The 24,997-nt window shown below is 42.2% G+C and overlaps 1 protein-coding gene across 1 annotated transcript; it reads left to right on the forward strand.

Moving 5' to 3' along the window:
* Positions 1–24,997, forward strand: HAL (histidine ammonia-lyase). Its single transcript, XM_029954581.1, has 20 exons — positions 1–247; positions 804–864; positions 968–995; positions 1,330–1,404; positions 1,497–1,569; positions 1,661–1,727; positions 2,035–2,072; positions 2,656–2,781; positions 6,558–6,697; positions 8,050–8,097; positions 8,936–9,083; positions 9,808–9,903; positions 10,005–10,063; positions 11,154–11,234; positions 14,068–14,133; positions 14,218–14,383; positions 16,847–16,981; positions 21,041–21,149; positions 21,248–21,317; positions 24,227–24,997. The coding sequence occupies exons 1-20, from the start codon at positions 1–3 to the stop codon at positions 24,365–24,367; spliced, it is 1,974 nt and encodes a 657-aa protein (XP_029810441.1). The 3' UTR covers positions 24,368–24,997.

Genomic DNA, 24,997 nt, shown 5'->3' on the forward strand with positions numbered 1-24,997 from the left:
ATGCCTAGGTACACGGTGCACGTGCGCGGGGAATGGCTGGCCGTGCCCTGCCGGGACGCGCAGCTCACCGTGGGCTGGCTGGGCCGCGAGGCCGTCAGGAGGTATGTCAAGAACAAGCCAGACAACGGCGGCTTCGCCTCGGTGGACGACGTGCGCTTCCTCGTGCGCCGGTGCAAGGGCCTGGGCCTCCTGGACAACGAGGACCCGCTGCAGGTGGCCCTGGAGGACAACGAGTTCGTGGAAGTGGGTGAGTGGCCGGGGAAGGAGGTCCCCCGGGGGGGGGGGGGGATGGCAGGGAGGAGGAGGGGCACATGCTGTGTCTTAGGCGCCTGGGATAGGAATCTCATCCCCCTTTTACCATGAGGCAGCAGACCCAGAAACGAGGTGACTTACCCACGGTCCTGCCACTAGGAAGTAGCAAAGGCGACATCTGAATGCCTTTGCAGTTACAGAATCATTGTGCCGGTCCTTCTGCCCTTCAAAAGCACCTCAGCGACTGGAGGCCAGTGGCCTAAGCGGTTCAGATTTAAAACAAACTAAAGCCAGGGATGGGGGTAGAGGTGGGGTGGGGATTAGATCTTGAACTTCTGGGTAAATCCTGGTCCACTCCTAATATGTGCATCTCTGCATTTCGCTCGCCTTTGTAAAGATGCTAGGAACACTTGAAGGCCTCTGAAGTGGTTTTAAAGCAGCCATTTCTATAGAAATCGGAGGCGTGGGAAGAGCCCTTTCTCAGTTTACGGGCAACAATGAGCCTCTCTTTTGCCATCCATAAAGGAGCCTCTCTTGCATTCTTGTTTCAGTTATAGAAGGGGATGCCATGTCTCCAGACTTCATTCCATCACAACCAGAAGGAGTTTACCTGTATCCTTTCCTGCAGGCTGGTGGGTCTGGGCTGGGGGCTGCCCCTGCCAGTGGGGCGGGGGCTTTCTCATGCTACCCAGTGTTTTCCTTTACCTGGCTTCAGATACAGCAAATACCGGGAGCCTGAAAAGGTAGGCTTCCAGCTACTCTGTGTTTGTAAGGACAATCAAGTCCCCCTTGCATAAGGAGGGCTAGAGCTGGCAACATTTGTGAGCAAACACTATCAGGGCAGGGCTTTATCCTGCTCTGTGGAGTAAGGAAATGCATTAATTACGCTCTTCCATTGCGAGCTTTCTTGACTCAGCCTTCTCTTGAACAAGCTGTCATTTAAACTAGGACATGAATGTGTCAGAGCAGGGGTAAAATCTCTCAAGCGTCAAAATGTAGTTTTGCTTGAGGCTTCCCTACTCTCTTGTTCAAGTGGTTAACTACTCAAGCTCATGGGGGTTCCCTTCTTGTGTGCAGTACATTGCCTTAGATGGGGACAGCCTGACCACAGAGGATCTGGTCAACTTGGGAAAAGGACACTACAAAATAAAGGTATGAGGGAGGGCGGGAAAGGATGTCCTCTGAACTTTTTCACTGCATATGGAAGTTTCCAACATGCTCTGCTTTGACCAACGTTTTCCTAGCTCACACCAACTGCTGAAAAGAAGGTGCAAAAATCCAGGGAAGTCATAGATAGCATCATAAAAGAAAAAACTGGTATCGTTTTCTCTTTGTGTCATACAATTCTTTTTATTGACTTAACAAAATGGCCTCCATCTAATGTACAATATTTCTTTTTTTGTTGTAGTTGTTTATGGTATCACTACAGGTTTTGGGAAATTTGCCAGAACTATAATTCCTGTCAATAAGCTAGAGTAAGTCTGATTCCTACCCTCCTTTGCAAACACAAGCATTCACATGCCACCTGTCCCTATCCTTGAGACTTCTTTCAACAAGAGAAAGAATTAACGTTTGCCCCAGTTTACAGATGAGGAGAATAAGTCTCCTGGTAACTTGTATATGAGTTGGCATTGAAAAGGTGGGCTTGCTGGCTCCTGCCATTGCATCACACTGCCTTATTCTGTCTCTCCAAAGATTCATCTGTTCTTCCCTTCATTTTCCCACCTGAGGGAACATTTTCACTGTGAGGTATCTAAGAGGGGTTTTCCCTTTCTCTTCCAGAGAGCTCCAGGTCAACCTAGTACGTTCACATTCTTCAGGTAAATCATTCCAAACAGAGTGAGGCATCCTGTAACAGCCATGAATAGCTAATGCATTCCAAGAACTAGTGCCAGTTCTGCTTCAGGAGGAAGGGAAAGAGGAAAGCATCAGACAAGATCACCTTTCAGCTGAATCTGGGAAAAAGGAATGGACCAGGTGGAGAGATGGGGTTGGGCAGGAGCATGTATACTATCATGCTGAGAATGGTGTATTCAGGAAATGAAATTAAGGTTGGAATTCAGGGAATGAGTTGATCAGGACGAGGCGAGAGGGGAAAGTCTATCAAGAATCCAGTCCCCAGCAAGGGAGCCTGTGCTGAGGAATCTGGATGCAACTCTAAGGGTTTTGGGGAGGGTGGGGCTCACTGAAGTGTTCTACGAAAGAGAACTGAGAAGGCAAAACTGGGGCTTCACATTTTTCTCGAAGGTGGGACTTTAAGAAACAGGACAATCAGGAAGGAAAGCAGTGCAACTATCTGAGTCAGAAGAGAAAGGTGGTAGGAGACTGACCTGAAATGGAAAAAGATTTGAGAGATGGAGGTAGAAAAGATTGCTAGGAGAAAATATCAATTCTGTTTCACAGGTGTTGGGAAACCACTCATCCCTGAGCGATGTCGGATGCTCCTGGCTTTAAGGATCAATGTCTTAGCCAAAGGATACAGCGGCATTTCCTTGGAGACCCTCCAACAAGTTATTGAAGTATTTAATGGTAAAGCTGTGGGTCCCCAGACTGACCCTCCACTGAGGCTGGGCATTTACCACAGGTAGACTTGGTTGGTGGCATGGTGGGGACCAAGAGAGACAAGATGACATAGAATAAAGGAGACAAATGGAAATGGGGTTGGTAAGGAGAATACCTGAGGGGACAGGCGTGGGGACAGAGACGCTTACTCCTGTGTACCTACAGCTCACTCTTCATCACTCTTCACTAGGTACTTGGCATCTTTAAGTCTGGAACAAGCCCCTTAAGTCTGGCCCAAAGCTCAGAGCTGGAAAGAACATATAGGTCAGTGATGCCCAGATGTGGTTAGAGAAGTTGTGTCGCATCCTCTGGGAAGCACATGTCCATCCCAAAGACCAACCGATTCAGTAGCTCTGCTTAGTGCCCAGGAATCTGACATCTTTATGCTCCCCAGATAGTGGGATACCCAGATGTAAATAACTGAAATTTAACGTCTTGCCAAGATACGAACAGAAGCATAAAGAGATCAAAGACTTGCTTCGGACCAGGAAGCCATCTTGTGCCAGGGTACAATACAGTTCAGCTCTTTGGGGCTTACCTCTCAGGAGAGAAGACTTCCAATGTGGAGACAAGATTCAAAATGCTTGGGAGGCCACTGTCCCTTTTCAAAATGGTTTTGTCCATCCATTTTGTTCATCAAAATGGATCAGCACAGGGCGCAGGAAACTATTTGGGGTGCAGGTATATGGGGTATCTATGAGTCTAATGGCTCTGCTGAGCCTACCAGTAGTGATCCCACCACCCATCTCTACTCCCACCTTGGTCTTCCCTGCAATCTCAGATAGTACATCTTCGGCTGTAAACCTACCTATGCTTTATGGGTGAGTCTAGGGCTCCTCTGGGTCCCCAGAGTTCTGAGAATTCCCTGGGTGGACTATGATCTGGAAGCTGGCCTGTGGATGACCCTGCTGCATCCTACTAACATTATTTACAGTTGGAAAACACACTCCTATAGCAATAGGAGTCTGAGTTTGCTTTTGAAAAAAGAGGATTTTTTTTTTCTACTGAGAATTTCCTCCAAAACAGTACATGCCTGTTTGTAAGTGGTGGTAAGGTAGCAGGCTGGGTACCTAGGAATCTTGCAAAAATGGAAAAAGAGACTATGTTGTCCATGCTTAGCTCCTCAGAGAACCCCAGTGAATACTTTTGTGTGCCTTATCCTTCTAGAACATTTTATCTTACTTTTCTAATGTAAATATTTATATTTCCAAAGATTCTCCAATAGTGTTTTTTTTTCCTACAATAGCTTTTCATGACTACACATACTCTTTGGTTATATGAAAGTCTCTTAATACTTTTTCCAATTTTTTTTAATGTTTATTTATTTTAAAGAGAGAGAGAGAGTGAGCAGGGGAGGGGCAGAGAGAGAGGAAGACACTGAATCTGAAGCAGGCTCCAGGCTCAGAGCTGTCAGCACAAACCCAAAGCAGGGCTCAAACCCATAAACCGTGAGATCATGACCTGACCTGAAGTCAGACGCTTAACTGGCTAAGCCCCCCAGGCGCCCTGGAAGTCTTTTAATTCTGGGTTGAGATCATTTCTAACTTTTTGTTCTCAGAAGCAAGGCTGTAATGAACAGCTAACTCCTGATCTTTAAGGTACATTGTCACAATTCCTAAAAATTTCTAGGTCTAGTTAGAACATGCACAGTAAAAGCAAAGGGGCAGAGGACCGAGGAGAAGGAAGAACGTAGAGGAATAGCTAATCCTTATGGGGATACGGGTTTCGGATCCCCTTTCTTCCATGCAGTCTGAGCTGGGTCAGTCCCCTGCGCACAGTGCTCCCCAATCAGCTTCACACAGCACATCTGAGATGTCCTGGCTGCAGTCTGTAATGCTTTCCACTGTCCCTAGGAAAGAGTCTGAACTTAAAAAAAAAGTTTCATACGCTGTACCTTTCGTCCTCACGCCTTATTCATTCCATAAATGGAAGCTTGTATCTCCACTCCCCTTTCACCCACCTTGCCCGATACCCCCACCCCCATCAGCCATCAAATTATTCTCTGGATTTGTGAGTCCGTTTCTGCTTTTTTGTTTTGTTTTTTAGATTCCACATATAAGTGAACTGGTAATTGTCTCTGTGTCACTAATTTTATTTAGCATAATACCCACTAAGTCCCTCTACAATGTCACAAATGGCAAGGTCTCATATTTGTTATGGCTGAGTAATAGTTCATTGGATATAAACACTACCTTTTCTTTATCCATTCATCTATCAGTGAACATTTGGGCTGTTTCCACATCTTGACTGTTGTAAATAGTGCTACAGTTAACATAAGAGTGGTATATGCTTTTTCAAATTAGTGTTTTCATTTCCTTTGGGTAAATACCCAGTAGCACAGTTGCTGGTTACGTGGTAATTCTTTTTTTAATCTTTTGAGGAGATTCTGTACATTGTCCACAGTGGCGGCACCAGTTTGCATTCCCACTAGCAGTGCACAAAGGTTCCCTTTCCTCCACATCTGCACTGATACTTGTTGTTTCTTGAGTTATTTTAGCCATTCTGCCAGGTGTGAGGTGATAGCTTGTTGTGGTTTTGATTTGCATTTACCTTATGATTAGTAATGCTGAGTATCTTTTTATGTGTCTATTGGCCTTCTGTATGTCTTCATTGAAAAAAAAGGGCTATTCAGTTCTGTTGCCCACTTTTTAATTGGATTATTTGGTTTTTCTGGTGTTGAGTTCTATAAGCTCTTTACATATTTTTGGATATCAACCCCTTATCAGATGTATCATTTGCAAACATCGCACAGTCAGTAGGGTGCTTTTTCATTTTGTTGATGGTTTCCTTCATTGTGTAAAACTTCTAATTTTGGTGAAGTCTCAGTTTATTTTTGCTTTTACTTCCCTTCCCTAAGGAGCCATGTGTAGAAAAATGTTGCCAAGACCAATATCAAAGTGATTACTGCCTATGTTTTCCTTCTAGGAGTTTTATAGTTTCAGGTCTCACATTTAGGTCTTTAGTCCATTTTGTGTATGATGGGAGAAGATGGACTAGTTTCCAGCATCAGGCAAGACTGTCTTCCCCCTTATGTATTCTTATCTCCTTTGCTGTTGATTTTTTGACCATATAGGCATAGATTTATGTCTGGGCTGTCTATTCTCTTCCATTGATCTGTTTGTCCATTCCTGTACCAGAGCCATATATTTTGATTACTACAGCTGTGACGTGTGTCTTGAAATCTGAGGTTGTGATACCTCCACCTTTGTTCTTCTTTCTCAAGGCTGCTTTGGCTATTTGGAGTCTTTTATGGTTCCATACAAATTTTAGGATTGTTTGTTCTAGTTCTGTGAAAAATGCCTTTGGGTTTTGATAGGAATTGCACTGAACCTGTAGACGGCTTTGGTAGTATGGACATTTTAACAGTATTAATTCTTCCACTCCATGAGCACAAAATATCATATTACTTGTATTGGCTTCCATTTCTTTCATCAATGTTTTATAATTTCCAAAGTACAGACTTTTACAGTCTAAACTTAAAGCGCCTTATAAGGGAAGGAAGGCGTTTTACTATTGGGAGGGTGCTCTCTCCCGCCCACTCTCTCTTATTCCCCTCTGCATTTGTTTTTGTTTTTGTTTTTTAATAGCAGCACACCCAGGTTCATTAAGCATTAGTTGTGCTAGATGAACTGTCTTTCCCCAGGTACTTGTGCCATAAAGTGACACTAGATCCCATTGGGGGAGGTTGGTCTCACTGGCAACGTGAAGTAGCCAGAAGTAACTCGTGCCTACTTCTCTCCCAGCCTCCTGTCTGCCCTACGTTCCAGAGAAAGGAACCGTTGGTGCCAGTGGAGACCTTGCGCCACTCTCTCATCTTGCTCTTGGGCTAATTGGAGAAGGGAAGATGTGGTCTCCAAAGAGTGGCTGGGCTGATGCTAAATATGTAAGACTTTAATAACTTATGTCTGCAGTAATTGCCCTAGGCTCGACACTGGCTGCACTCACATGCTTTATAGCCCCGATTCCTTACAGAACCCCATGAGGGAGCCACCATCAGTCAAACTAGGCAAGGCTCTTAGCTTCATACTGTAGGCTGTTTGGACGTGATGGTCACCTTGGTGAAAAGGTACAGTAGCCAGTGTTAATCCCAGCAACTTATTCTGCAGCTAAAACGCTCCCAGTATCTATCCAGGAGGTCTCACACTGTTGCAAATTTACTCACAGTCTCACAGTGTAGCGCTATGGATCATAGTATTTGCTGTATGGCCTCCGGAAAGCAGGCTCCATTTTCCACTAAGCTCCCATTCCAGTGGCTAACCCAAAGGGCTTGATTTGGATAAAGCTTTAATGTTTTCCCCATGCACCTCCAAATTCCATCAGAGCAGCCCAAAGAATTATTTGAAGTGTCACCTTAGGTCATTTGCTGAGAAGTTCCCCTGTGAAGGGGCAGAGGACCCAGGAGAAGGAAGAAGTTAAGGGAATAGATAATCCTTAGGAGGGTACGGGTTCCAGATCACCTTTCTTCCCTACAGCCTGATATTTATTACTCTGTGCAGTGTTTTCCCAGCCACCTTCACATAGCAAATTCAAGCATGTCCTGGCTAAAGCCTGTAATGCTTCCCATTGTCCTTAGAATAAAGTCTAAATTTAGACTGGCTTATAAGAGTCTTGTTGATCTAACCCCCCCACTAAGTTCTACATTACAGAAGCTGGAGGTTCCTTACAGCTGGGATGTGCTGTGTCCAAGACAGAGGGACCAGCACGTGGTCATTCTTTTCTTCTTCACTCACTCCTGTTCCTCCCTCTGATAAGTCCTCTAGGAAACTTCCTTCTCAGCTCCCCTGGTTCTTTTCCCTGCAAATGCTATTGCCCTTCCTTTGTGCTATCCTGGTATCTTATGTGCTCATTTTCCAGCAAACCCTACCTACTTCCTGCCTCCTAGAGCATTTCACATATGCTTACTCTGTAAGCATGGGCTCAGGAAGCAGCAGGAGAAAAAGTGAATCACTAAGGTGGAAACTGAACACAAAGGACCTAAAAACCAAAATTCAGGGTTATTTCTGTAGACACTAAAGCCCTTTACTTAAGTATAAAAATTATGTGAAATAGAAGTCTGCTTTCCTATTAAAGAACAGAACTAGAGAATAGACCAGATGAACAGAATCAATTCATGAGGTCTACTCTTTCATAAGACAGATCTTTAGGCTTAAGGATATTTTATTGATTCCTTATGAAATTAGAAAAAGGCTAGTATTTCATTTGATACCCATTTTTATCTTTTTGATCATTCTGTAGGTCTTGGAAGCTCATGGATTGAAACCAGTTGTTTTGAAACCAAAAGAGGTAAGGAGATTCAAGGAAAACATTTTAACAAGTTTTTATTTATATACTATATTCAGTCTTAATATAAGTCTCACTGATTTCTTAAAATAAATATGGCTTTCATGTTTGTTAAAAGTTTGCCACTGAAGAAAGGACTCATCCCTAAGCATTCCAAAGATTCTTCCTGCCAGAAATACTTAGGGGTTCTCTTATTCTCTTACTTAATTCAAACTTCAAATCGGGATCTAAGGGTCCCTAACAGATTCTAAAAGTCAAGATTCCTCAGGATGCTCTCAGCCAAGAGTCTTGGACCAGAAATGTCTTAAGATGTCCACAATGATAAGTTAAAGAAGAAATGCTGAGTAGTTAGGAGCCAAAGACTTTATACGCAGCTACACTCGAGGTTCATTGTTGTCTTGAGAATGGGGATACTTAACATGTATTCCACTTGCCAGGTTTATACTAACAATTTCACATAGGATAGCACTTAATCCTCAAGTGCTTAAATAAACATTACTGCCCTGCACTTTAAAAAAACATAAACCCAACTTCAGCTCAGGTCATGATCTTGCGGTTTGTGAGTTCGAGCCCTGCGGCTGACAGCTCAGAGTCTGAAGCTTGCTTCAGATTCTGCGTCTCTCTGTCTCTGCTCTTCCCCTACTCATGTTCTATCTCTCTGTCCCTCATAAATAAATAAAAGTAAAATAAATATTTAAAAAATATTTTAAAAAGGAAAACGTAAATAAATGTCATTCAGCTGACTGGTTAACTTTTCTCTTATGGATGCAAAAGATATGAAATCAACTTGTACACAGGTTACAATAAATGTGGCAAGGAACTTCTCTGTTTCTTTCCAAAGGGCCTGGCACTCATCAATGGGACACAGATGATCACCTCCCTGGGCTGTGAAGCTGTGGAGAGAGCCAGTGCTATTGCACGTCAGGCTGACATCGTGGCGGCCCTGACCCTTGAGGTGCTGAAGGGCACCACCAAAGCCTTCGATACTGGTCAGCATGGCTCTTGCATTTGGTTGCTATTCAGTCATTCAGAGGTTGTTGGGTGGGCTGGTTCAGGTGGGAGTTCATGGTAGGGAAAAAGGGAAAACCCAAGTGCCTATGGCACATACAATGCTGCTACAGTTCATCTAAGTTGTGCCACACTTGATCCTTGAAATGACCACATTCTACAGATGCTGACTCTAGAATTCACCGAGAGTTCTGGATCACCCAAGCCTATCTCCCATCAAACTGTGCGCTGTCTTAGGAATCTGTTCACAGCAGTTTAGAATTAGAGTAGGATTAATGTTGGTCTCTATTAGAAAATTGAGAGAGAAAAACTATAGAAGTTGTAGTTACCTGGAAAGTAGTGAATTTGAAAGACTCCCCACCATTCTATTTTAGAAAAATTGTCTAAAATTGATTTAAAACTGTCTAAAATTGGCCACTGTGGAACTCCCTTCCATTAGGAGCCTAAATCTTTTTAGGGTAGGGCCAGGGTCTTGAGTTGAATTCCCAGGGGCATTAACACATAGTTTGCACTCAGATATTTAAAGTAGTAAGAGTCCAGTCAATAGGAAAATCTTGCTTTTGGAGTTAAGTTTCTAGTTGTGAGTAGTGGTAAGAACCCCTGGGATTTTGAGGGCTCGTGTCAGCACCATGGATGGTCCTGAACCATTGACCGCAGTTCATTCTAATGTAAGAAGGGCTCAGACTTGTTCTCCATCAATTCTAGACATTCATGCTGTTCGCCCTCATCGTGGACAGATTGAAGTTGCTTTTCGGTTTCGGTCACTTTTGGACTCTGATCACCACCCTTCTGAAATAGCAGGTCTGGGCATGTTTATGTGAGCAAGCTTATCTGGTTTTGTGTTTTGTGGGAAAAAACTGGTAACTTTGAAACAATTGCTGTCCCTTCTGCCTCTTCCTCAGAAAGCCACAGGTTCTGTGATCGTGTTCAAGATGCATACACCTTGCGCTGCTGTCCACAGGTAAACAAAAAGCCTTTTCTTTTCTTCCAATTCAAGGAGGGATGAATAGAAAAAGAGGTAGGTGTTACGATGTCATGTAATCATCACTTATAATGGAAATTTCTTTACTGCCTCTATTAAAAATTATGTACGTCATACTTCCCTTTGTCCGATTATTTTAGTTTCTATTCTATATATTAAGCTGTTTGTTTCCTTTTGAACTGCTTTGCTCAATTCCCTTGTACAGAAGCACAAGAGACAACTTGCCGTGTTGGTTTAGTGCCCTAATTTTTTAAAATTCTTAGTAATAACATCATCCTAACCAGTTAATGGAATTTCATGGTTCTCCCATTTAGATAGAGCAAGAACCAGCCTTCCAGAGATGTTCGCAGGAAAGTCTAATCAAAATTCAAGTGCACATCAGGGCTGTACCTTATCTACATTTAATAAGCCTATATAAACCATCATAAATAATTCTGTGAGGTTTAACTTTAGATTAAAACGATGCAGAAGACCTGAATGGGCATGAGGCTTCCAGTATTGCAGATGTTAGAACTCATTTGTAAATGGCAATTAGTTGACTAAGAGATTAACACACATCTCAAGAATCAAGCAATATTTGATCTGGTGGTGCCAGATTCTTTAATGTAATTAAGAATCCTCCCTAGAATAAATACCCTATTTCCTTTAACTTAGCAAGTTCTATTCTAAATAGTTGATCAAAAACATCTATGGGAAGGAATTGCTAAATTAGCCATACAATACAAATAAATCCCACTTTAAAACATATTTGCTCATTAGGGCACCTGGGTGGCTCAGTTGTTAAGTGTCTGACTCTTGATTTCAGCTCAGATCATGATTTCATGTTTCATGACTTTGATTTCCTCATTAGGCTTTGTGCTGACAGTGTGGAGCCTGCTTGGGATTCTCTTTCATTCTCTCTCTGCCCCTCCCCTGCTCATTCTCCCCTCTCTCTCTTTCTCCCTCTCTCAAAATAAAGAAACATTAAAAAAAAAACATTATCACTATTCTAATAAGAATATCAGACCTGTGTGACAGACACCATTATCAATGTTTTCAATGTATTGACTCATTTACTCTTGTGTTTTAGGTCCATGGTGTGGTGAATGACACAATAGCATTCGTGAAGAACATCATTACCACAGAACTTAACAGTGCAACAGACAACCCTGTATCTTTTGACTGCTTGCTAAATTGTAGTTATAGAAATCCAGTTACTAGTTTTTAGATATGCTAAAGTGAATGTTTTGTGTAGCATCTCTGTTATGTTACTCCATTTCATAGACTACGTACCTGAGGTTCAGAGGACCCTCAGAGCTGGCGAGTGGCAGGGGCAGGTCTGTGACCTAATTTCACTTCAGAGACTAACATGCTGTGCTTTCCAAATGGACCCATTAAAGGCTAATGAACAGATTTCCAGCATTGGCTGAGAGGTTTCATGAAAACCTTTGCCCTAAAATCCACTGCTGAGATGACTGATAGAAGGATGAAAACCAAGGTCACAGATGTGATTGTGGGGAGCCTGGGCAGGTTGGCATTCACACAAGCCTTCTAGGTTCTTGTGACGCATGACACGGAAGGCGGCTTGTTCACACTCACCAAAGTATTGATCAGAGTTATGACTTTCCTCATCTCAAGTTTTTATTTTTGACATGGACTTTACTCAAATCAGTATTTCCATATTTCTACAAAGAATAGTAAGAATGCTTCCACTTTTCAAGGATGGAGCTCTTCTCTCCTGCATGGTGTGTGGGTAACTTAGAGCCATCTTGTTTCTTCTTTGGAATATTCTTTGATAGTGTAGTTCCCCCAGATGTGGATGTGATCAGTTAGGAGTCACACTGGCAAAGTTTCCACAAAGATACCCAATATTGGCTTTGAAGACCACTCAGTCCTTAGCAATATATGCCTTCCTATCGCATGTCTGCTTTGGTTCCTAATACGGGACAAAATGCTGAGTTAGCACCCTGGAAACAGTTCACAGCTTAGCTTAGCACACAGGTTTCACAGCAGCTGTGCAAGAGGCATCGCAAGACCCTCGTAGTGTGGTTTCTCTGACAAGTTTACTTCAGGATGTGTGTCCTATGTCCTCCCAGATTGTTTTACAGTGAGGTCAAACCCACACTAAATTATCCTCAACTCACTCACCTCAACACACTTCAGCGCCCAAAATGCACTAGGATTTTCATGACGTCTATGCAGTCTTGTCTCGTCTGTCATTCTTGCACTGTGAGGAGAGGCATCCTTCCTACACTTACATAATTTAGACCTGAAAGGGCATCTCATAAAGTAAAAAAAAAAAAAAAAGAAAGAAAGAATTGCAATAATTGGATATGGGAGAGGGATAATTCCTTATTAAATTCTTACCCTACCACTGGCCCTAGCAAAAGTTTCAGCCAAAAGTCTTTTCCTTTCTCAACTAAAGATTCTTAATTACTGATTCATTTCCAAGGTAATATTTGAAAGTTCTCCTACCATAGTGGTGTTACTTGAAAGAACAGTCTTCTGATTTTTTTCTGTTGTAGATATAGAGCAGCTATTACATAGTTGCTAGATGTTATGGGAGCTAAAGTCAAACTGCTATAATCTGATAGCCCGCAAACAAAATGGGAACAACTGGAAAACAATAGAACATGCTAAAGTTGTAAATGGGTGCATAGATTACTTGCTTTAAGGATTCAGAGAATGGAGAGAAGATGAGGGCCTGCGATTGGGGGCGGGTTGGTAGAGAAGAGCCTGCTCCGGGCCTGTAGGCTCACGGTTATATGTACAGAAAAGAGTAACTCCAAACCTAAGTTAATGTAATGCGTGCGTGTCCAGTTCCTTGGAAGCTAGAACCTTCCTCAGAGTTCCTAGTTTGTAGATAATAAATATTCTCTAGTCCAGTTGGTGAAAATCAGCTGTTGGGAATCTGTAAGAAGGATCTGTTACTGCCTTTTGTCTGGGTGCCTGTTGATTTAAGAGAAGTTGGGGGGGTAGAAAGGAGTGACCCCGGGGGTATTAATACGCAGTGCGTCTAAGCTGCCTCCTTCTTAGACTGTTCCGCAGCAGCCTACTGGCTGCCTTACGCTGTGAATGCGGAGTAGGATCACTGAGTAGAGAGTTTGAAAATGTTCCCAGAAATGATTGTTCCAGACAGTTTGGTGGTTGCTCATCAGCAAAGTCTTCCATTCAGCAAATTCTTCTACGGAGCACAAGCTCACATTGCCCCCTGGCAAAAAGAATTCGCTTTTAAACCGGCGTGCCAGTCTCTGTTGTTCGTTTCAGATATAAACTGTTGTGAAGGAACGTACTAAGCACTAAATTACTATGGTTGTGGTGCTTGAGAATCTCTAATCTCAAGAAAAAATCCACACGTTTCATGTTCCATGTTTCCTTGGTCCCCAACTGGGTGTACATGACTCATCTTTAAGGTTTTGGATATTTGTTTCGTTTTGGGTTTTTTGTCCCTTTATGTCAACAACTGCTCATAGAGAGAATCTCCTTCCCTCACCCGTATTTGTACAAGGGCCATCAGGGTTACAAATGAGTGGGCTGGGGAAGGAGTTCTGCAAGGATCCCCTGCTTTTTTGAAAGTTTGCATTACACCACCTTGCTTGTATGAAAGACCTACATTAGTACTCATTTTCGCTGACTGAAAGAAATCTGAAGCGGTGACAGTCGTGTCACTGAGGTCTTTACCTGGGAACTACACTCAGCATCTCAGCGTCAAGCTGTCATTGCTATGAACTATATACCAAAAGTCTGTGCTTTATCTTCATTTACTTTATGCATGCATTAGCAAGATGTGTCCTATGGTATCAGAAAGCTAAAAGAGGTTATTTTGAGGGTCTGAGACTCCTCAAATTTTTTCCACATAAATTAATGGTAAGCACTCCTTCGCTTTATACCATTTTTGTTTAGAGAAGATTATCATAGGAACGCTCTACTTTTGGCCAGCAGGGGAGACCTGCACTTGCAGAGATCAGCAAATGTTATATTCAAGCCTTAACCTGTTTTTAAAGATGGTATTTGCCAGTAGGGGCGAGACTATTTCTGGAGGAAACTTCCATGGTGAATACCCAGCCAAGGTAAGCTTTTTAGAATTGCTCCTGACCCTGAAAGCAGATTCCAACTCAGGCTCAATTCAACTGAATTGAGACACTCCTTTCCAGGCCCTGGACTATTTGGCCATTGGAGTCCATGAGCTTGCTGCTATTAGTGAAAGAAGAATCGAACGGCTCTGTAACCCCTCCCTCAGCGAGCTGCCTGCCTTCCTGGTTGCCGAGGGTGGTCTGAACTCGGGATTCATGATCGCACATTGTACGGCCGCAGCCCTTGGTAAGAACACTGCTGCTTCTCAGAACGCGAGCCTGTCCTTTTTATCTGACGGTGTCCAATTCTGTCCTTGAATGAGGTGTTTCCTCACACCTCATTTGCACCCTACCTGTCTCAACACAAATGCAGAGGAAGTTTATTTTATATATATATAGAAAAAATATGTAAATAAAATCTAGACAAAGTTAAACTAAAACAGAATAATATCCTAATGAGTTTGTAAATAATGAGGTTTACACAATTTCTCCATAGGGAGCAATTTAACGTCACATACAAATGTCATATTTGTAGCTTTTTTCCTAATCACAATTTGGAGACTGTCAGAAGGAAAAAGGCAAAGAAAGATGTGTATAATTAAGATGAGACATGAACTGACCCGAATGAGTAAATGTTGGATACATTCCATTAGATAGATACTGACCCTAAGAACATAAAGATGTGATCACAATATGCAAAAACGCTTATAAGAAGCAAGGTAACCTCTATGAGAACTGAGGTTCAGTGTCGCTGATTTCTAAATTAAAACTGTAAGTAATACATCAGAATAAGGCCTGGTACAAAGGACCTGATAAGGGCTTCACTTATATTTACTCACTTCATGGTCACAACAATACCGTGAGGCAGGCACTATTATTAACCCCATTGTATAGATGAATACCCAAAGATATGAGAAGTTAGGTGACTTACCCAACATTGATCAGCTAGTTAGTAGAACTGAATTCAAACTCAGGCATTTTTGTTCTCAAATTTATGCTCTCACTTCAATCAATGCCGATCTCATTTTAATGAGTACATAATCCTAATATGGCTGCCAAATTTAACAAATAGAAATGCAGGACGCCCAGTTAAATTTGGATTATTTGGGACATACTTGTACCAAAAAATTATTTGTTTTTTTATCTGAAAGTCAAAATCAATTGGGCATTCTGTATTTTTTCTGGCAAACCTACACATGAGGCAGGAGATTGTGTGGTTAATTAAGAATATAGACTCTGGGTCCAAATCCCAGCTCTGCCTTTACCAGGAGTGTGATATGGAGCAGGTTTCTTAATTCTATTGACCCTTGGTTTACTCCTCTGTAAAATGGGGTCATAAACTTACCTAATGGGGCTAATTTGAGGGTTAAACAAATTAATGCATATAAAGCCTTAGAACTATACCTGGCATGTCTCTAAGCATTAAAATAAGGATTAGCTGCTATTAATATTACTCCTAGCCCTTTCTCACCAAAGCCTCACATGGAAACTTAACAAAACCAGCAAAGTCCCTGAATTCATTGTGTTCTCTGTCGAGGATCTTCTATTTGCTATTTGCTCACTTAACCTCCTTATTAAAATATTCCCATAAAGGGTAGTGACTTCTTACATTAACATAGGAAAGTTGTGGCTGATTTCCAGGGACTTCAGAAAGCTCCATTTGACTGTTTGGCTTCCCTTATCTGCCTACTGAAGTTGCTCAACTTGCTTTCTTTATAATGAAAGGGGTAGTTTTCTTTTTGGGGGACATGTAACTTCTCTTTCTGAACGAGCCTCACCACGGCCTGCTTATCCATCTAGGGTCACAGGACCCGGGCCTTGCAGTGCTGAAACCTGGCAAGTCCTGGGTACACCAGGGTGAGCTGACCACCCTAGCTGATGTAGCCAGATTACCTCGGGACTCCTTAGAGCAGAGAAAACCCCTCAAGTCTCACTCAGCCACTCTCAGGGTCAAAAATGTATGGGAGAAAACTCTCTGAGTTTGGCTTTCCCTGGCTTGTGGAGCTGGGGAGGAGCTCTGTGACCTGTCCTCCATACTTACAGTGCTGTCATCAGCCAAAAGTCCAGCCATCAGCCGGGATCTTGTTGTAACAGCAGAATCTCACGCCCACTCAAAATTCAACATTTGCATTTCAGTAAGATGGAGTGAGTCATAAGGCACAATACAGTTTGGGAGACATCAATCTAGGCCATCACTAAAATTTCCCCGGGTTACCTCTGGCAGTCGTGAAGCCCTTGCTTCAACCCAGTACCACCTCCTCTTAATATCATCACTGAACAGTCTGAACAATGAAATGTCCTTGCTCAGGATCTGTGGGTCCAGTTTCCATCCCCAAACACCACCCTGAATTCTAATGCCTCTCTGGTGACATTCAACAGTCAGTTGTTCTCAAGCACTTAGAAAAGACCATCACGTCTTTTTTTCCTAGTCTCCCTAGCATGCTAAATGTTTCCCATGTTTTCAACTGGGCTTTGTTATATTAAGGTTCCCATCTGGTTTTATCTTAGAATTCACTATTGACTCCAAGTTCTTCTCATTTTGATACAAATCCAACTTGCTTCCATTTCCCAAAATAATTTGGGGCCATCTGGTGCTTGGATAACAACCAAGAGCTCCTGGAGAGGACGCTCCATGATGTTGGGCATGGGGAGAAGCCAACATGGCAATTTTTCCTATTTGAAGCATATTTAACTGCACGGCCTCTTGCAGTTTCTGAGAACAAGGCCCTGTGCCACCCCTCGTCAGTGGACTCTCTCTCCACCAGCGCTGCCACGGAGGACCACGTCTCCATGGGAGGATGGGCAGCAAGGAAGGCACTTCGGGTCATCGAGCACGTGGAGCAAGGTGAGCCAGCCAGTGTGGGACAGCAAGCCTCACTGACTAACTCTACATCTGTGAGCCTCAAAGTAGGCAGCGTCAGCATCACCTGGGAACCTGTGAGAAAGGCAGATTCTTAGGCATCGCTCCCCAGGACCCGCTAACGTAGAAACTCTAGGGGAGAGAGCAGGACAATACGGTTTAACAAGTCTTCCAGGTGCTTCTGATGCTCGCTGAAAATTAAGAACCACACCTGCTGACCGCGCATGTTTACTGGTTGGCTTTATTTTTCAAACAAGTTAAAACATACTCAGAAGTGAGGAGAGTAGTACCACGAGCTCCCATTTATACCTCGCTCTGACTCAACAGCACAGTTGCTTCATTTTTTTCTTTTACTTTTCTCAAGTTATTTCCAAGCAAATCTCCTCACATTGTTTTCTTCTTGCATTCTTTATTCCTTAAATATGAACACATTTTTATCTACCATGATCCCATTATCACATCCAACAAAATCAACAAGTCATGGGGTCACTCTTCAGTACATATTCAAAATTTCCCAATTACCTCAGTGCCCTTACAGTGGATTTGTTCAAATCTAGATTCGTGGCCCACATTTTAAATTTGGTGTGTTAAAGGTTTTAAGCTTCTTTTCATCTAGAACAGTCCCCTCTCCCTTTTTTTCTTTCATGCCATGGGCTATATTAAGGAAAAAAAAAAACAGGCGAGTCTTCTGTTAGAAACTGACATTCCAGATTTACCTGTTAGCTTCCTTGTGGTGTTGCTTTTAACTTGCTCTCTAGCCCTTGCATTCCTTGTGTATTGCAGTTGTTCCCAAAGGCTTGATGAGATTCAGACCGAAACCTTTTGGCAGATACTTCCTAGGGTGGAGCTGCATTAGGCCAGCCTCTCCCTGCATTCTAATTACTGCTTGTTTTGCTTATTGTTTTTTATGTATTCAGAGAGAGAGAGAGACAGACACAGACTGCACAGTAGCAGGGGAGGGGCAGAGAAAGGGAGACAGAGAATCCCAGGCAGGCTCCTCACTGTCAGTGCAGAGCCTGACGCAGGGCTCGAACCCACCAACTGGGAGATCATCACCTGAGCCTAAACCAAGAGTCAGACATTCAACCAACAGAGCTATCCAGGCATCCCTTGTTTTGTTTTGTTTTTTTTCAAAAAGGAATCGCCTTCCTTTAAGCATTGTTATCTAAGCTCCTAAGTTTTTGCAACTGTGTTGGGAGCAGTTGGCTGACAAGAGTATCACTACAGTAATTCCCCCCCTTATCCACGAGGGACACGTTCCAAGACCCCCAGTGGATGCCTGGCACCACCAATAGTACCAAGTTCTATGTATACCGTGTTTTTTCCTATACACACATATATGATAAAGTTATTTTATAAATTAGGCACAGTAAGATATTAACAAGAACAGTAAAATAGAACAATTATAACAATATATTGAAATAAAAGTTATGTGAATGTGAACCCTCTCAAAATATCTTACTGGGACTCACCCTTTCTTGTGACTCTGTGAGATGATAAAACGCCTACGGATGAGATGAAGCAAGGTGAATGTCGCAGGTGTTGTGATGTAGCGTTAGGCTACTACTGACCTGATGATTCGTCAGAAAGAGGAATCTGATGAGTCATCAGGATCACCTGCTTCCAGACCATGGTTGATTGTGGGCCACCAAAACCATGGAAAGTGGTAAGATAAATGTGGTAGAGTTGAGTATTCTTTTTAACAGCTGTATTGAGATATAATTTACATACCATACAATCACCCATTTAAATTGTACACTTGAGTAGTTATTAGTATATTCACAGAGTTGTGCAATCACTACCACAAATTTTAGAACATTTTTGTCACCTCAGAAAGAAACCTTGTACTCTTTACCTGTCACTCTTCTATTCTCCCACCCTGTCCCCAGGCTTAGGCACCCACTAATGTGCTTTCTCTGTCTATGGATTTGCCTATTCTGGACATTTTAGTAAATGTCATACAATATATAGCCTTTTGTGTCTGGCTTCTTTCAGTCACCATAATGTGTTCGGGGTTCATCCATGTTGTAGCATGTATCAGTACTTCATTTCTTTTTATGGCCACATATTCCATTTTATGGCTTTACCACATTTTGTTTATCCATTCATCAGTTGAGAGATGTTTGAGTTTTGTCCACCTTTTGCCTAATATGAATAACACTGCTGTAGACATTTGTGTACAAGTTTTTGTGAAGACTTATGTGTGCATTTCTCTATGGTGGAATTGCCGAGTCATATGGTAACTTACGTTCATCTTTCGAGGAACTGTCAAACTGTTTTCCAGAGTGGCCATACCATGTTACATTCCCACCAGCAGTGTGTGAGAGTTCTGATTTTCCCACATCCTCACCAACACTTGTTATTAACTGCCTACCGGAGTGTGTTCCTTGAGATGGTCTCCCCATTGAACATGTGGCTCTGGCCAAAAGGCTAAGGAGTCACCCTTATCAGACTCCTCTCCAGATCAGATCTTCCATCCAGTTCTTCAACAAATTAACCTTACCGTCAAAAGACAGCCAATCAAGGTGCCATCATCTCCTTTTGATTGATGTCTCCTTGTGTTTACTACAGTTCTTCCATAGTCACCGCATACAGTAACCCTGCTGAACTTCTTAAAACGCACTTCTGATCACACCATGTTCCTGCTCAAATTTGCCACATTACTTCATTGTTTTCAAAACAAAATCCAGCCCCCTCCCTGTGGCCTCCGAAGATCATGCGTGATTTGGCTTCTGGCTCTCACTGGCATCTGTCTCCACTCCCTTCTCTGCCCTGGAGCCACAGTGTTATTCTGGTACCTGCCAGTACCTCCGCTCCTGTGACCTCGCTGGTCTCTCTGCCTGCAGCTTTGTTCCCCAAGGACTTCACATGCTTCACTTCTTCACTCATCTTTGTAGCTGTGCAGATTTCACCTCAGCTGCCAGTTCCCTGTCCAGCCCAGCTCAACTTCTCAAAGTTTCCAATACCTTACACATGAAGTGAGGGGACTAGACTAGAAGATGTAAAGTTTCTTCCAGGTCCAAACTAGATTCTTTTACTTCATCCTGTGCTATTGTGACTTGTCTGTACTCACCAGAGTTTGTGATGTGATTCACAAATTCTAAGACAAAAAGTCAAATATTTTCAGTACTCCTTTTCAGTTAACCAAATGGTTTGATCAACTTCATGCTTCTAAACTATTTTTTCTTGGAAAATACTGGAATCCAAATGTAGAGAAACTTAGATGTCAATATTCAAAACAAGGTATAGTACATTTAATAAGTTCTCAGGTAGGAAAAACCTTTGTAAGAATTGTTTTATCAAGAAACCTAAAGTTGGCAAAATACCAATTTTTAGAATTTCATTAAAAATTTTTTTAAGATTTATTTTTATAAGAGAGAAAGACAGAATGGTACCAGGAGGGGGGCAGAGAGAGACACACACAGAATCCAAAACAGGCTTCAGGCTCTGAGCTGTTAGCCTAGAGCCTGAGATGGGACTCAAACTCACAAACTATGAGATCATGACGTGAGCCAAAGTTGGGAAGCTTAGCCAACTGAGCTATGCAGGTTCCCCTAGAATTTCAGTGTTAATGAGCCTGAGAGCCTTTGAGTTAGGAAGTTTGAAATGAACATTACAGAATTAGTCCCAGCACAACAAAAATCTCATTTTCTCATTCACTGGCACCTTCAATCCTTTACTGAAAGTCTGTTACCAGGTATTTCCAGCCAAAAGAAATAGCAAGACTAAAAAATGAAATTTATGCAGAGGTAGAAATAGGACAAAGGTGTCATCCATCTTGATCAGATAAGATAAGAAGTGGGGAGGAGGCAGGACGGAGACATTTACCTGGATGGTGCTCTCCTTCTCAACATTAAAGATACAGCCAATAGGTTAGAAAAGCAAATTTAAGATAGTAACCAAATACCAAAGCAGCTTTATTCTACTAGACAGAAAACCAACTGTCTCTTAGTTGACTAGCAGTATCAACTACCTTGTGAGTTATATCCCCTGAGCATGAAGTCAGGCTCTAACCATCCATACCCTCCACCTTTCTTGTCATAGTGCTGGCCATCGAACTTCTGGCGGCCTGCCAGGGCATAGAGTTTCTACGCCCTCTGAGAACAACTACTCCTCTGGAAAAAGTATATGACCTGGTGCGCTCTGTTGTAAGGTAAAGTCAAACAGGTCCCTGGAGATGACATCATTTCAGATCTGTGAAGCCAGCAGTGGTTAATGTTTGGCTGATGGTTCAATGTGCTTTCTCTGTAGGCCCTGGATAAAAGATCGCTTCATGGCCCCAGACATTGAGGCAGCACACAGGCTGCTCCTGGAACAGAAGGCGAGTTGGCCACTTGGCTTACTTCTTAGTTTGGGGTCATTATGGGAAAGAAAAGCGGGAGTAGGGAGTGAAGAAATACTGTTTTATCTTTTGTTTCCTGTCTTTGCCTTGGATGTGAACAAAAAGGAATTTATGCAACTTCCAAGGCCACTTAAAAGCTATTTGATAACCTCTTCAGTGTCCCATGTTGTACCCAATATTAAATATCTAACGATTAGAAACTGAAATGATTTTAAACGGAGTTTGGGATAGGTATTCACAGGGAGAAAATGAGATGAAAGTTTCATAGGTCCCCTTCACTAAGAACGTTCTCTTTTGTTCAAAAGTGCGTCCTCTTTCTAGGATGCTATCGCCACCACCTCCACCAAGGAGAAAACGAAGTCCCAGGTTTTTACTTCAAAGGTCTATCGGTCTGTCTAGTGTCATGGTGTGTCCTACCCTAACATCACTTTGAGTGAGATACTATGGGCTCTCTTTACTGCTTATTTCCTCTGGCTTCATCGACTAGAGATTTCTCTGATAGGGACAGACGCCTCACAGGCTGACTCATTTTTTAAATATATTGTTTAAAGTCTTTTAAGGCTTTTGTAATAACTTCTGAGTATCATGTTCTCTAGAATTTCTTGATTTCCCCTGGAACCATTGGTCTCCTATTGGGGAATGACTTTTCCCTTTGATTTTTACATCTGTCATTTCTCAGTGTGCTCTAAACCCTTTGAGGGAACACCCCTTGCCTGCTGCCATCTTTGGTGTTCGTAGAGAGCTGGACGAGAGAGGTTAACTTTTTCTTTTATTAATTGAAATAAAACTGACCTATAACATTATATTCATTTTGGGAGTACAACATCATGACTTAATATTTGTATATATTGCAAAATGATCACCACAATAAATCTAATTAACATCTGTTACCATATATAGTTACAATTTCTTCTTGTGATGAGAGCTTTTAAGATCTAATTTCTGAATAACTTTCAAATATACAATATACAGTATTATTAACTATAGTGACCATGTTGTATATTATCCCCAAGCCTTATTTATTTTATAATTAGAGGTTTGTACCTTTTGACCCCCTTTACCCATATTGCTCACTCTCTATCTGCCTCCCCACCTCTGGCAGCCACCAATCTATTTTATCTGTGAGCTCAGTTTCTGTTGTTGTGGTTGATATTTAGATTCCATATGTAAGTGAGATCCTACAGAATTTGTCTTTCTGTAATTCATTTCACTTAGTATACTGCTCTCACAGCCTATCCATGTTGTCACAAATGCCAAGAGTTCCTTCTTTTTTATGAATGATTAATACACACACACACACACACACACACACACACACACCATTGTCCATTCATCTGTTACTGAAAACCAAGTTCGGCTGCCCATCGCTTGAAAGGCCAATACTGAAGAGATGAGTTTTTGTTGTAAAGGAATATGAGCTTTATTTAGGAGGCTGGCCACCTGGGGAGAAGTAGACTGTTGTCCAAAAGCCAACCCCCAGGTTTCTGCCTGGCCCAGAGATCTTTAAAGGGGGTTAATCAGTGAAGGGAGTGCAGTGGTCTATGACATTTCTTACTTACATACAGACTCAATGATGTCAGCTACAGAGTTATCTCAGGGCTTAGAGGTTGTGGAAGAAGTTCTAATTTCGTGGCGCCCAGGGGGTTAGGGGAGCTGTGCAAGGAGGTCTGGTTTCTTGGAACCCAGAGGTTGTGCAAGAGTACCTTGTTCTTTCTGGGAGGGAGGGCAAGATCTACAGATATGCAAAGGGAGGTCAGTAAAGTCACTTGTGTGACCTTAAAAAAGAAAAACATTTTGCTAAAATATTGCTGGGTTCGTTGGAAAACCAAGGTGGCTTCAAACATTCTTGCTGGCCTCTGCAGCCCGGGAAAGTTCTTGGTCCTTCCTTCCCCAAGACCAGGGGTCAGCAAATCTCAAAGGATATAAAGTAATTCTGTTACAGATCGAGGAGGGCCTTAGGTCAGCAAACAAGAAGTGTGTTATCTTAATTCAAGTCAACCCTTAAGCCTGGGTGGAGTTGTTATACATCTGTCTGTGGACACTTAGGTTACTTCCATATCTTGGCTACTTGTAAATAATGCTGCAGTTGAACATGGAGATGCACATATCTTTTCAAGGAAGTTAGCCTTTGAAAGAATACATTTTTTTAAGGTAATACAAAAGAATAGGAAATGCTCCTTGGTTGTTAGCAGCGAGCTGATAAAAAGCAGCTGTAAACCAAAACAGGACCTTGAGGAGACATTATGCTTGAAAGAGAATCAGTTGGTGGGTGGAGGTATAAACAAGGGTCGGAAGCACTGCTTCTCAAACTGCGACGTGCATGTGACTCTCCTAAGGATCTTAATCCAGGTGCTGCCACTGCTGGTCCACAGGTTACCCTTTGAGTAGCAAGGGTGTAAGGAATGCAGCACATACAGCTTGGAAATCTGGCAAATGAGGAAATCCACCACCTTACTCAAAGCTTGGTTTAGAAAACACACAGTCCTATCTTTGAGCAACTTTCCTTAATGCTGTCCACACTGAATTCTCTAGGCTTTGTGTGTTTGTTGGCTTGTTTTGCTTCAGAAGAGTAAGCAGCTGAAAACCTTCGTGGTAACTCCAGAAAGGTTTCAGACTAGCTCTGCGCAGTGGCAGTCTCATAGCCAATGAGGTTTATCCGAGGTGAGATTATTGCTAATAGAAAGGTTTCAGACATTGTATTTTAAAAGCCTTTAATGCAATCAAAGAGCAATTGACACAGATCCTATGTCAAATGGCTTAGAACAAAAGCAAGGAAACAGCCGCTGTGTGTCTAGTCAACTATAAATGTTTTGGTCCCACGAAGTTGATGTTCAATGGCATGTGAGAACAGTGTCCTCAACATTTTGACTTTGTTTTGTCCTTCTCAGGTTTGGGAAGTAGCTGCACCATACATAGAAAAATACAGAATGGAGCATATTCCAGAATCCAGACCAGTTTCTCCAACGGCCTTTTCACTGGAATTTCTACATAAGAAATACGTCAAAATCCCAGAGTCTGGGGATCTTTAATGGGCTTTGTCACGCATTAGCAGATCAGGTAGTACTTTAACAGCAAGCAGTATTATGCTGAGGAAGAGATCTGAGAACTTTCCTGGGTAGATCAATCCATTTTATCATTCAGTTCTTCTAAAACCTACTGTGGTTAGGCTGGTGACCCGATTAGGTGCTAACTGTGGCACTGTGTTCTTGTTGACCTGGTCTGAGACACACCAGCTGTTTTCAGATTATAGTTTTCTTTCTTTCTTAACAGTATCAACAGGCCACAGGCCACAGGCCACTTAACGTTATTTGAATTCATACATGTTAAATGGTATCTGGAAACAGATAGATGGCATTCTTTTCCAAACACATTAGACTTTTGTAAATCTTTTTTGTTTGTTGACAAGCTCTCCAGTGGATAACTTTGGTTGAATTACACCACAGTATGATGACTGTTCTTTAATAGGCCTTGATAAACAACTAGTTTTGAACTCATAAGTTGTCCTCTTCCTTCTATTAATTGAATTATAGTCTAGTCAACAGGTCAACAAGAGGTTTTGTACAAAGGATCTAAGGAATGAATATAGAGATTGCCATTAGAATCGCCCTTGTAGATATTTATCAAATATCACTATATATCTCAAAAAAAAAACCCTTTTA

The sequence above is a fragment of the Suricata suricatta genome, chromosome 10 (genome assembly GCF_006229205.1).
Source record: "Suricata suricatta isolate VVHF042 chromosome 10, meerkat_22Aug2017_6uvM2_HiC, whole genome shotgun sequence".
NCBI classification, from domain to species: Eukaryota; Metazoa; Chordata; class Mammalia; order Carnivora; family Herpestidae; genus Suricata; species Suricata suricatta.

Excerpts from the sequence above, each read along its gene's own strand:
- HAL (XM_029954581.1), top strand. The coding sequence starts at position 1 with ATGCCTAGGTACACGGTGCACGTGCGCGGGGAATGGCTGGCCGTGCCC. Across the intron at positions 16,982-21,040 it reads CATCGAGCACGTGGAGCAAG|TGCTGGCCATCGAACTTCTG; the intron begins GTGAGCCAGCCA and ends TTCTTGTCATAG. Across the intron at positions 21,150-21,247 it reads CTGGTGCGCTCTGTTGTAAG|GCCCTGGATAAAAGATCGCT; the intron begins GTAAAGTCAAAC and ends CTTTCTCTGTAG.